The sequence below is a fragment of the Sinocyclocheilus rhinocerous genome, unplaced genomic scaffold, assembly GCF_001515625.1.
Source record: "Sinocyclocheilus rhinocerous isolate Xijiao unplaced genomic scaffold, SAMN03320098_v1.1 scaffold1830, whole genome shotgun sequence".
In the NCBI taxonomy this organism is placed as follows: domain Eukaryota; kingdom Metazoa; phylum Chordata; class Actinopteri; order Cypriniformes; family Cyprinidae; genus Sinocyclocheilus; species Sinocyclocheilus rhinocerous.
In genome coordinates this window covers 263,285-276,404 of record NW_015650704.1, presented here as the reverse complement: position 1 = coordinate 276,404, position 13,120 = coordinate 263,285, and the positions used below count along the sequence as shown (strand labels likewise).

General features: G+C 34.0%; 1 protein-coding gene across 1 annotated transcript in view; it reads left to right on the top strand.

Moving 5' to 3' along the window:
• Positions 1-13,120, top strand: part of LOC107712392 (receptor-type tyrosine-protein phosphatase mu) — a 251,734-nt gene that overhangs the window by 209,203 nt on the left and 29,411 nt on the right. The window contains exons 20-21 of the mRNA XM_016517630.1: positions 5,278-5,492; positions 11,147-11,248. Coding sequence (XP_016373116.1) covers positions 5,278-5,492; positions 11,147-11,248 — 317 coding nt within the window. The remainder of the gene's footprint in view (positions 1-5,277; positions 5,493-11,146; positions 11,249-13,120) is intronic.

Below are 13,120 nucleotides of genomic sequence, written 5' to 3'. Positions count from 1 at the left end.
ATATATATTTGTGTTTTATAATTTTTATTAATCATTTTGAATTTTTTTCATTTATATGATTTATTCATTTACTATAATTGTAATGTATAATTTAATGCATGTATTGTTTCTCTGTCTTTTTATAATTTTGCTAAATATTTATTTGTTTGATGTTTATTATAATTTTCATTTATAGTTTAATTCATTTAATATATTTCTGTTTTATATTTTTTTTTATTTTACTATTTATTATTTTAACATTTATTTTTTCATTTTTCGTATTTGTATATTTTTATTATTATGTTTTTAATTATAATTTTATTTTTTAATTATAATTTTACATTTATAAATTTATAAATTTATTATATTTCTATTTTTCTATTTTTGCAATTTATAACAACAATAATAGTATTATGTAGTTAGTTATTTTATTATATTTTTAGTTACATTTTTTTACATTTTAAATTCTAATGAAATGCATGTATTGTCCTTAAGCTGCACAAAACACATAGAGTTCAGCACAGATCATGTTTATCCTCACTGAAGCCGTATTTTTTGTAGATCATTTTTGAGAATGAGGTCACGTAATTTTAACAGATGACGAGTCTGACCTTTGACCTCCTCCGTGTGAGGCCGCTGCTCTGCAGATCTCCATGAAGCGATTGCAATGTTCATCAATTTTATTTGCATTTCTTCTTTTGTTTTGAAACTCATTTTTCTCCTTCATTGTGATTTGAGTCCCATAACACCCGGATCCCCGATCGCCCTGTGACTGATCAGAGCTATGCTAGTTCTCTTTGGTGTAATTCTTGCTTAAACCCTGTCTTCTCTCTCTCTCTCTCTTCTCTCTGGCTGTCTCTCGCTCTCTCTGTCTCTCTCTTCTCTCATTTAACCTCTAATGTATCTGCTTAAAAAGTCCCCATTAATGGTAAGTTCATCAGCGTGACAGAGGTTGTGTGTTTCACTAGAATCACGTCCCTCTCCCTCCATTGGCGCGTTACAGCATCACTCGTCCACTGCATCTTCATCATCATCATCATCATCCTCCTCCCATGTGCATCGGCATTGTGTTTGTGCTCTCTTTGCTTTGGCTTGTTGTGCTTTGGCCCATGTGGTTCTGAACATCCGTCATCCGTCATCACTCATCCGCTCATGCTTTGCTGTTGATTGACAGCACCCACGCCTCATGGCAGATCTCAGATCAGGGCAAAACAGGCACATAGGCTGTGTTTCTTTGAAGTTATAGAGGAAGCATCACGTGATATTTCACGAAGGAATGAACGAGCGGGGCAGTCAATCGATCCCTCCCTCCACATCCACTCATCCACCCTTCCTGCAACGTCGTGTCATGATCATCCATCGCCAATGAATCCAGCGCTTTCTTTTACACTGATTGATTATCTGGAAAAATACAGGCAATTAAGGCAAAGACACTTACAGGAGGAACATTGCACTGGTCAAGTTTGAAAAACATGTCTTCGTTCAGACTAGTGGAAAGAAAACATCCAAAATATACATTTTATTGCACTTCATCTATTTGCATCTGTAGATTTCAGTTACAGTATATATCTTTAAAAAAGATTTTTGTTCACTGTAGTAACACTTACAAACACCAACACTTAGAGTTTTATTCCTCTCTATATTCTGAAGATTTTTACTGAGGTGTTTTCTCATATACACTGATTTATACAACATTTTACTCCTAAAAACGTGGTAAAAATGCACATCTTTAAAGGTGGGCAGTTTTTTCTCCATTTTAGTAACACTTACAAACACCAAAACTTAGAGGTTTATTCCTATCTATATTCTGAAGATTTTTACTGAGGGGTTTTCTCATATACACTGATTTATACAACATTTTACTCCTAAAAACGTGGTAAAAATGCACATCTTTAAAGGTGGGCAGTTTTTTCTCCATTTTAGCAACACTTACAAACACCAAAACTTAGAGGTTTATTCCTATCTATATTCTGGAGGTTTTTACTGAGGGAATTGTTCATACATCATTCAGACTGATTTATACAATATTTTACTCCTAAAAACGTGGTAAAAATGCAAATCTTTAAAAGTGGGTCAGTTTTTTCTCCATTTTAGTAACACTTACAAACACCAAAACTTAGAGGTTAGTAATATACAAAATATAGCCTATTGTTACAAATACATACAAATTAAATTCAAATATAAATAAACTGTTAGATTTACGATGCTAATGCGGAAATGCGTCATCGTAGACCGTGAAAAGGTGTCCATAATCTGATAAATTGAAGCTTTCCCATGTACTAATCAAATTGAGCTCACGTTCATACGTGATGCAGCGCTGTAAGGGTTACTGAGGCGCTGGAGCATCATCATCATCATCATCATCCTCCTCCCATGTGCATCGGCATTGTGTTTGTGCTCTCTTTGCTTTGGCTTGTTGTGCTTTGGCCCATGTGGTTCTGAACATCCGTCATCCGTCATCACTCATCCGCTCATGCTTTGCTGTTGATTGACAGCACCCACGCCTCATGGCAGATCTCAGATCAGGGCAAAACAGGCACATAGGCTGTGTTTCTTTGAAGTTATAGAGGAAGCATCACGTGATATTTCACGAAGGAATGAACGAGCGGGGCAGTCAATCGATCCCTCCCTCCACATCCACTCATCCACCCTTCCTGCAACGTCGTGTCATGATCATCCATCGCCAATGAATCCAGCGCTTTCTTTTACACTGATTGATTATCTGGAAAAATACAGGCAATTAAGGCAAAGACACTTACAGGAGGAACATTGCACTGGTCAAGTTTGAAAAACATGTCTTCGTTCAGACTAGTGGAAAGAAAACATCCAAAATATACATTTTATTGCACTTCATCTATTTGCATCTGTAGATTTCAGTTACAGTATATATCTTTAAAAAAGATTTTTGTTCACTGTAGTAACACTTACAAACACCAACACTTAGAGTTTTATTCCTCTCTATATTCTGAAGATTTTTACTGAGGGGTTTTCTCATATACACTGATTTATACAACATTTTACTCCTAAAAACGTGGTAAAAATGCAAATCTTTAAAAGTTGGTCAGTTTTTTCTCCATTTTAGTAACACTTACAAACACCAAAACTTAGAGGTTTATTCCTATCTATATTCTGAAGATTTTTACTGAGGGGTTTTCTCATATACACTGATTTATACAACATTTTACTCCTAAAAACGTGGTAAAAATGCAAATCTTTAAAAGTTGGTCAGTTTTTTCTCCATTTTAGTAACACTTACAAACACCAAAACTTAGAGGTTTATTCCTATCTATATTCTGAAGATTTTTACTGAGGGGTTTTCTCATATACACTGATTTATACAACATTTTACTCCTAAAAACGTGGTAAAAATGCAAATCTTTAAAAGTTGGTCAGTTTTTTCTCCATTTTAGTAACACTTACAAACACCAAAACTTAGAGGTTTATTCCTATCTATATTCTGGAGGTTTTTACTGAGGGAATTGTTCATACATCATTCAGACTGATTTATACAACATTTTACTCCTAAAAACGTGGTAAAAATGCAAATCTTTAAAAGTTGGTCAGTTTTTTCTCCATTTTAGTAACACTTACAAACACCAAAACTTAGAGGTTTATTCCTATCTATATTCTGGAGGTTTTTACTGAGGGAATTGTTCATACATCATTCAGACTGATTTATACAACATTTTACTCCTAGAAACGTGGTAAAAATGCAAATCTTTAAAAGTTGGTCAGTTTTTTCTCCATTTTAGTAACACTTACAAACACCAAAACTTAGAGGTTTATTCCTATCTATATTCTGAGGATTTGTACTGAGGGGTTTTCTCATATACACTGATTGATAAAACATTTTACTCTTAAAAACGTGGTAAAATGCGTATATTTATAGGTGCTGAGTTTTTATCTCCACTTCAGCAGCACTTACACACACCAAAACTTAGTTTTATTCCTATCTATATTCTGAAGGGTTTTACTGAGGGGTTTGTATATATATATATATATATATATATAATTCACACTGATTTATACAATATTTTATTCCTAAAAACATAGTGAAAATGAATAATTTTCTGTCTGTTGACAGTATTTTCTGATTTATGGAGTGATAAAAAGAGAAATGCACAATTACTTCAGTAAAAACCTTAAACTATAATATGTCAACAAAATCAAACAAGAATTTTGATCCTGGATTTATCCAGTGTTCAGATTTATACTGTGGAAGTGTATGCAAATTAATGAATTTTTTTACTAGAACGGTGATATTTATTAGTTAAATTTCCATCCCTTTCACCTGCAGTGTCTTGCCTTACTTATTCAAAAAGAAAAGTTCAGCTAAAAATGTGCATTGTCTTTATTTGCTTGCTCTCATGCTATTCCAAACCTGTAAGGTGTTACTGTTCTGTTATGTTTCTGCATTTTCAGTGAATAACAGCTTAAATGTCAGTCACTCTCTTACATACAGTATCATATCCCTGCTGAAAAAAGGCTAAAACCATTGTTAGCTGGTTGGCTAGTTTAACAGGCTGGTTTTAGAGAGGTTTTGACCACTTTATAGCCAGCCAGATTGGAAGTCCAGGTTAAACCAGCTACATCCAGCTTAAAGACCAGCTTAGGCTGGTTTTCAGAGTTTTTTTTAACAGGGTTGTGTGATTGTTTTATTTTTTGTTTCACAGAATAAATCATATTTTATTATTTTTTATTTATATTAATTACTTGTATTTATTATATACAAATTTTGAATTTTAATATGAAGAGTTTATTTGCAAAAACAGATAACTCCGTTTTTATTAATCATGTTTTTATTGTGTTATCATGTTTTTATTGTGTTTTGTGTTAGCTCTATTTTTTTAGTTATTATTATTTAATCAAAACAACCCAACTGCAGTTTGATTCATATTAATTGGAATGCAGGATTTAAAAAAAAAAACATGATTTTTAAAAAACTGTGTTTTTGCAAATGAACCCTTTGTATATATTATATTTTTATTTTATATTATTTGTTTTTATATTATGTTATAATATTATACATAATTATATTATTAACATTATTTCACATTTTGAAATCACAGCATGCAGGTTTGGAATGGTGTGAGTGTGAATAAATTATGATGCATTTTCATTTTAAGTGAAGTATTCTTTCAATTTATAACTACATTTCAGCTCAAGATTGATTATGAACATTTGAATTCTTTAGGGCCATTAGGAAGTCACTGTAAAAGGAAGCGTAAGCGTGATGTGTTTGACCGCTGCGTTCTTCGGCCTGAAGTAATCATGTGTGTTTTCTGTCCTGTGTTGCAGATGAGACTCAAACCCTGACCAGTGACACCAGCAGCCTGGTGCAGTCGCACACACACACACACTCGTCGCACACACACTCGCTGCGCAAGCGCGAGGCCGTGGATGTGCCGTACCACACGGGCCAGCTGCATCCCGCCATCCGCGTGGCCGACCTTCTGCAGCACATCACGCAGATGAAATGCGCCGAGGGCTACGGCTTCAAAGAGGAGTATGAGGTAAGAGCTCATCGATCCTGTCATCTACAGCAGTGTTGGGGAAAGTTACTTTTAAAAGTAATGCATTACAATATTGCAATACAATACGTTACTCCCTAAAAAAGTATCTAATTACATTACTTAGTTACTTTTTATTGAAAGTAATGTGTTACGTTACTTTTGAAATTTGAGCAGGGCTTGCTTGTTTGTTTGTTTTTAATATAAAAAAGTTATTCTTTTACAAATGTAAAAGCACTTTCAGACCAAAAGTGTAATGAATACGCCTCAGGTTGAAGGAAATGTAAATTCACGTCTGTACAGTAGAGGGCGCAGCTCAAACACATCTCATGAAGAATATGATGTAAGCGTGCGTGTGTGTGCGTGTGTGTGTGTGTGCATGCGTGTGTAAGTGTGTGTGTGTGTGTGTGTGTGTGTGTGTGTGTGTGTGTGTGCGTGTGTTAGACTCTCAACATCCAAAACAAGATCTCTAGACAAAGTTTTGCTTTCAAGGCATTTTTAGTTTCTAAAGAGTTTTAAGAGCTCAGTGTTCTTCAGGGTTCCTGCTCTTTTTAACCAGTCTGCAAAACTTTCCAGTCATTCATGATTTACTGGATCAGAGAAAATATGTTTTACTCAGTTTATACCCAATAATATATTTTAGCATGTGGCATAACTTGGAAAATGTAAATTCGTTAAAAATATTATATTCGGGTTAAGATTTTATTAATTTCCATGACTTGTCCTCATATATCCAGGTTTTCCAAGACTGTGGTTCTTCAAGGAAAAATACAGTACAATTGTCCTCAGGCTGAAGGAAATGTAAATTCACGTCTGTACAGTAGAGGGCGCAGCTCAAACACATCTCATGAAGAATATGATGCAGGAGAAGAAAGTTCAACACTATTCAGCAATAACAAAAATGAAACACAAATGTGTAATTTTTGCTTATTAGTATGGTATTAGTAAGTGGATCATCGAAGTCAGTAGCAAAGACATTGGTTAATAAAATGGGATTAAATAAATAAATTATATTTGTCTTATTAAACATATTTAAATATTGCAGGTTTGCATAATATTCTGAGTTTGCATTTGACTGTTTTTATTGATTTTGAGGAACACTGAATGTGTTTTTGTGCAGGTGAGATGAGTATATACATGTTCATATTTAGTCTAGAACTACAGTAAGATCATGTTCACACACAACGCTCTGCACTTACTCCTGATTTCTGTCACCATGGCAACACCAGAGCTGTCAGTCAATACATGGAAACAAAGTAACTGGCGTTACTTATTTGAAAAAGCAACTCAGATATTTCCTTCTGAATTAAAAAGTAATGTGTTACTTTACTAGTTACTTAAAAAAGTAATCTGATTACATAACTCGCGTTACTTGTAATGCATTACCCCTAACACTGCTCCTCACTGCCGCTCACTCATGGTTAGTGTCATTCATGATGATGATGATGATGAGCGTGTTTCTCTTTGTTTTGTTAGAATTCTAAGACAGGCAGATAATCAGGTAACAGGTAATCTCAAGACAAAACTAGACTAGACTAGAAACTGTGAACAAGAAACTAGGGCAGAAGGCTCCGTAATGTAGCTATCGCTAGGAGAGTGATAAACGCTATACAATACTCGGCAGTGAGAGAGAGGAAGTCCATGGCTTATGTAGCATGTCTGATTGGATTCAGCTGTGTGTGTGTAATCAGTGCAATGGATAATGGGAACTGTAGTCCGGGTGAAGTGCAACAGTAGTGTGGTGCAAGAGTCCATAGTAGTGAGCGGGTGATTTCAGGTGGTGAGCGAACGGAAGTGCATGGACCGGATTCGTGACAGTAATCATATTTATTTATTTATTTATTTATTGACCCTCAATATCTGTTTTTCTTCAAGAAATACAGTTCTTGAAACTTTTGGTATCACAAAATGATGGCTAAAATTAAATAATTAAAATAAGCTCAATTAAATTCATCTACATTAATATGCTTTAAAAAAAAAGCTTTTTTTTTTTCAAGAACACACAGGTCTTGGAACACCTGGACTCACAAAATTGATCATGGTTAAAATACAAAATAATAATAATAATAGTAATAAAATAATAAAATGCAAGAACAAAAACACATAAAGTTCATTAAAAAATAATATAAAATAAAATTCTACGTTTATTAAAGTGCTAAGAAAGCACTTTGTCCTTCTTAATAACTGTTTTTAAGAATGTACATTTCTTGAAACATCTAAAATCACAATACCATGTTCGGGTTAAGATTTTATTAATTTCCATGACTTGTCCTCATATATCCAGGTTTTCCAAGACTGTGGTTCTTCAAGGAAAAATACAGTACAATTGTTGAGGGGATTAATTAAAATATGAAATATCTTGCTTTTTAGATGTTTTAGCTTATTTAAAGCTTGTTTTGTCATATTTTAAATCAGTTATTGAAACTTCTGGAGTAACAAAATGATTAATGGTAAAACAAAACTAAATAAAATAAAATAAAAACTTTATTATAATATTATAATTATAATATATATTTTTATTTTACCTTTTTATTTTTACATTTTTTTGTTCAAGAATGTACAGTTCTTGAGTCATCTGTAATCGCAAAGTAAATCATGGTTAAAATACAATTTTATTTTTTTTAGTTCTTCAAAGAAAAATACTGTTGTTGAGGGGGTGAATTAAAATATGAAATATTTATTGAATTGTGTTTCCAGTCTTACAGGAGTTTTCTGCTGGAGTCTCTGAGGTTCTTCATATGAAGCTCATTGTCGTTTTGATGTTTTGCATAATTTTCTAATATTTTTCATAAGTTGAACGAATGAAAATAAAAAACATGAAAGATGATATTTAAGTTCTAAAGTGCCAGTCATGCAGATAATGTGGGTTAGATGTGATCGAACATTAGTGAAGTTTTCTGGCATGAATTAATGATGGAAAGCAGATGAATCATTGGTCTCTGGGGAGTCACATGGTCAAAGGGAGTGTTGTCATTCATCTGCTCTTCTTCTCCAATACATTAATAACCGTTTGATTCTTAAGAGGGAGAACAGAGAAGCTCGTCTCATTAGGAGATCGTTCTACTGTGCTGAGAATATAAAAGTTAGAGAGGGAGAAAAACAACTAGATTTATAGATGATTTCTGCACGTTTCCACTCAGTAAAACACAGTATAAGCACACAGATGTACATAAAACCTTCATGTTGATGCTTGATCATGATCAGAAGTTGAAAAAAAAAAAAACATTTTTGTTACTTGAAATAAAATAAATGTTAACTGAAGTGAGATAAAACTTACCAAGCCAACATTGGTAATAAAAAGGCAACAAAACAAAGCAACAAAAGGGGCAACAAGGCAATCAATCAATCAATCAATAAATTAAATTAATAAATAAAACAACTAAATTAAAGTGAAAACAGAAAATATAAAAATAAAAAATAATTTTCAATATTAACACAAACTATAATCGTCTATCAGTGATACTAAATTAACACTGCAGGAACCCAAACTAAACCTATAGACTAATCAATAAAAATGAATAATACTATATAGACATTGAATGAATGAATGAATGGCAAAAACAAACAGACAGACAACAACTACAACAAAAACACTAAAACTTAACCTAAAGTTAAAGTGAAATCCAAAATATAAAAAAATGTAAAAAATAAAATAAAATAAAATAAAATAAAATAAAATAAAATAAAATAAAATACATTTTATTTTATACGTAATAATAAATTCATAATTTATGAAGAAATAAAATGAAGAGTTGGGATCGTATTGTGTTGGACGGGGAGCTTTGAATCCGAGAGGTTGAGAAGCACTGATCTTCTTCATCATCATCATCATCATCATTCACTCCTGTCACGTCTCCTCTCTCCTCTCCCGTGGTTATCCCATCACCTCCTCTCTCTGCTGTGCTCCTGTTCTCCTCTCCATGATCAGTGAGCTTCTGTCTACTCTATTATAGATGAAGATGTCAGACACACATTGACAAACACGCCAAAATGAATAATACTATATAGACATTGAATGAATGAATGAATGGCAAAAACAAACAGACAGACAACAACTACAACAAAAACACTAAAACTTAACCTAAAGTTAAAGTGAAATCCAAAATATAAAAAAATGTAAAAAAAATATAAATTTATTTCAAAATATTAACAAAAACTATAATAGAATATCCTTGATACTAAAATAGCATTGCGGGAACCCAAACTACACTAAAACTAAAAGAATAAACCTTAATAACTACTATAAAGGTATAAAATATGATAAATATAATAAAAAATGAATAAACAAATAAAATTAATAAAAATAATAAAGACACAACAAAATTACTTAACCTTTAACAAAAATTAAAGTAAAATATAAAAATAAAATAAATTTTATATTATTAACAAAAACTGTAATACTGTGTCAGTGATAGTAAAATAAAACACAGTAAAATAAAGATATCTGTGAACAGGACCAGTGAGAAACCACCCAGATCGCTCAGACACGTTCTTCAGGAGATGCAGTGAGTGTGTGTGTGTGTGTGTGTGTGTGTGTGTGTGTGTGTGTGCAGTCAGTGAGCTTCTGTCTACTCTATTATAGATGAAGATGTCAGACACACATTGACAAACACGCCTGGCCTTTGTGAAGCCTTCAGGGTTCATATAATGAAGTGTGTGTGTGTGAGAGTGTGTGTGAGAGTGTGTGTGTGTGTGTGTGTGTGGATTGTGTTATTGTTGACTTATACACTGTGTCTCTCTCTTCTGGTTCTGTTGGTTCTCTGTGGAGCAGATCAATGAGGTAAGATCACACTTCGTTTGGTTCCTTTGTAACTGAGAGACGCAGATGATGATGATGATGATGATGTTGATTATGATGATGATGTAGATTGTGATTTGTGACTTGCGTCCAGCCTGATGAGAGTCACATGACTTCGTGTCTTTTATGTGCACAGTCATGATTCAAGAGTTGGCGAATAACAATAATAATCCAAATGGATGCTGCATTCTGTTAGTTTTTAAAATATTTCTCTGATCTGCTTTTATGTCTATCTTCCTTTTTTTTTTGCTTCCCCTGGCTTCCCCTTTTCACTTAGATTTGTCTGTTTGGAAACCCCATTAATTCCAAATCTTTACAGAATATTGTCTAAAGTGTGTGTGTGTGTGTGTGGGTGTGCGTGTGTGTGTGTGTGTGTGTGTGTGTGTGTGAGAGAGAGAGTGTGTTCGCTCAGATCAGCTTGAGTTGCAAAAAAATGCATTTTTAATCAGTATTCAGTAATAACATGAGTTTTCTTGAGAAGCTGAAGCTGTTCTTTTTTAAGCAGAGATCAAACGGAATGTAATGAGGTTTTTGGTTAAATTACAGCTCGCACCTCAGCTGTGCTTTTCAATAATTCATCACGTATTCTTTATTTAAGAATGTGCAGATCTTTTAATGGAAAACAAGGCAAAATATGAGCAGCGATTGGTGCTTTTCCTGACGAGGTTTTTGATTCTCAGATGAGACGGCGGATGGACAAACGGATCCAAGAGGAATAAATGTGTGTGTTTGAGCTGCTTTGACGCTTCGTCCTAACCCTTCTCCTTAGTTACAGGACTGGAGATGTGGAGCTGGACTGATGTGGTTTCTGCTGGACTCTCATGCGTCTCCGTCTCTCTGTGTGTTTCTGTCTCTTCAGAGCTTCTTCGAGGGTCAGTCTGCCCCCTGGGATTCAGCCAAGAAAGACGAGAACCGCATGAAGAACCGTTATGGAAACATCATCGCTTGTGCGTATCAGTCCGTGTTTCAGCCGTTTGACTGATGCATTTGATTCAAAATACTCCAGAGTTCATGATTTGTTGCTTATATCAAATCAAATTGCATTTGTAATATATAACATATACTTTGGATGTCTTTTAGAGCAGCTGGATCTCAAAAATACAAGCATTGAGTTATTATGAAATACTTTACAGTTCAATAGTATTATAGTGATATTTATTTATTGAAATAATTTTTATCGTTTGAATAAATAAACAAACGAACAAACCTTTGAGCTAAATAAATAGTATTTTATTAGTTGCAGTAGTAATAGTATTGTTATAATTATTATACAAGTTAAAATGATTATGAAATACTTTACATTTCAATAGTGATATTTCTTTAGTGGCTTAATTTTTCTATATAAATAAAACAATAATTGCAATTAGATGTGTTTCGCCAATTTGTTCAGTCTGTTTTGTAATTAAATAATGCACAGCCAGTTTCATGGCCAGAAAAAAAACAAAAAAATATGGCTGGTATATTTTCTCAATTCACTGCCAACATGTTATTTTTATGTTCTGGTTTTACTGTTAGTCAAGATTTCTTGCTCCAAAATCAGTTCTCTTATAAATTAATTGATCGTTTTCATATCTATCTGAGATTCTCTTAAATTTAAGTTTATTTAATTTCCTAAAATGCTCTAATTTACCCCAATCAACAATATATATTATACACTGGTAATATAAATATTATAATAATTATAATGATAATATATCAAATATTATATATAGGTTGCGATGTCAGAGACCATCAGACTAAGCATGAACTGGAGAGAATCACACAATATGAGAGGTTGACCTGTGTGTGTGTGTGCGTGTGTGCGTGTGTGCGTGTGTGCGTACACACACACTCACTCACACACACTCACACACACACACACACACACACACACACTCACACACTCTCACACACACACACAATCACACACTCTCACACACACACACTCACACACTCACACACTCTCACACACTCTCACACACACTCTCACACACACTATACACACACACACTCCGGATCCTCTCGGGATGCCAGTGGAAGGAGGAACAGATCAGCAGTGTAAATTATAGAGCGAGGAATGACAGCGGACGAGTACAGGAGACTATAGGGAAGAATAAAAGGGTTCAGCACTGAAAGAGAGAGAGATGGACTCATGCTGAAATGCGTTCTGGGTAGTGTTTGATGGTCATCTCGCATTTGATCTAACAGCAGGTGTGTTACTATACACAAAAGATCTTTTAGAGACAAAATATTGTGATGATGTTCCCTTTAAAAGCTTTTTTAATTGGTGAGAAATAGATAAACAACCCAAAAAGAGAGATTTTGAATGCATGACTGAATTTGAGTGTCAGACTCCGTGTTAACAGTATTGATGTGTGTAACTGTTGTTTGGTTTAGTTGCATTGGATGTAAACAGGCTGTAATGGTGACCGCTCGATATCCAGTCGTCTGAAGGGTTGAGTCTCTAATAGCATCATTATTCAGCTCTGGTTATTAGCCACTTTAAGTCTCTTTACCGATGCACAGATGTAAATTATTTAGCTCGTCTCTGGCTTTATTGCTCTTTATGTTTGTTCAGCGCTCGCAGTCATTATTAGATCAGTGTGTGTGTGTGTGTGTGTGTGTGTGTGTATGTGTGTGTGTTGAAGAGGCTCACTCCTCTATGGATGGATGGATGCTGCACTTTCTTTTCTACTCCAGAAGTTTTTTAAACCTGTCAAATAAACTCTCCACGGCTGCTGCTAAACGTATTTCTGTTTTAGCACATTTGTCTTTGTTTGCTCGCTGTTTGCCTGCATGTCTGTGTCTCACTGGATTGTTATGGAGGAAGTGTGTGTGTGTGTGTGTGTGTGAG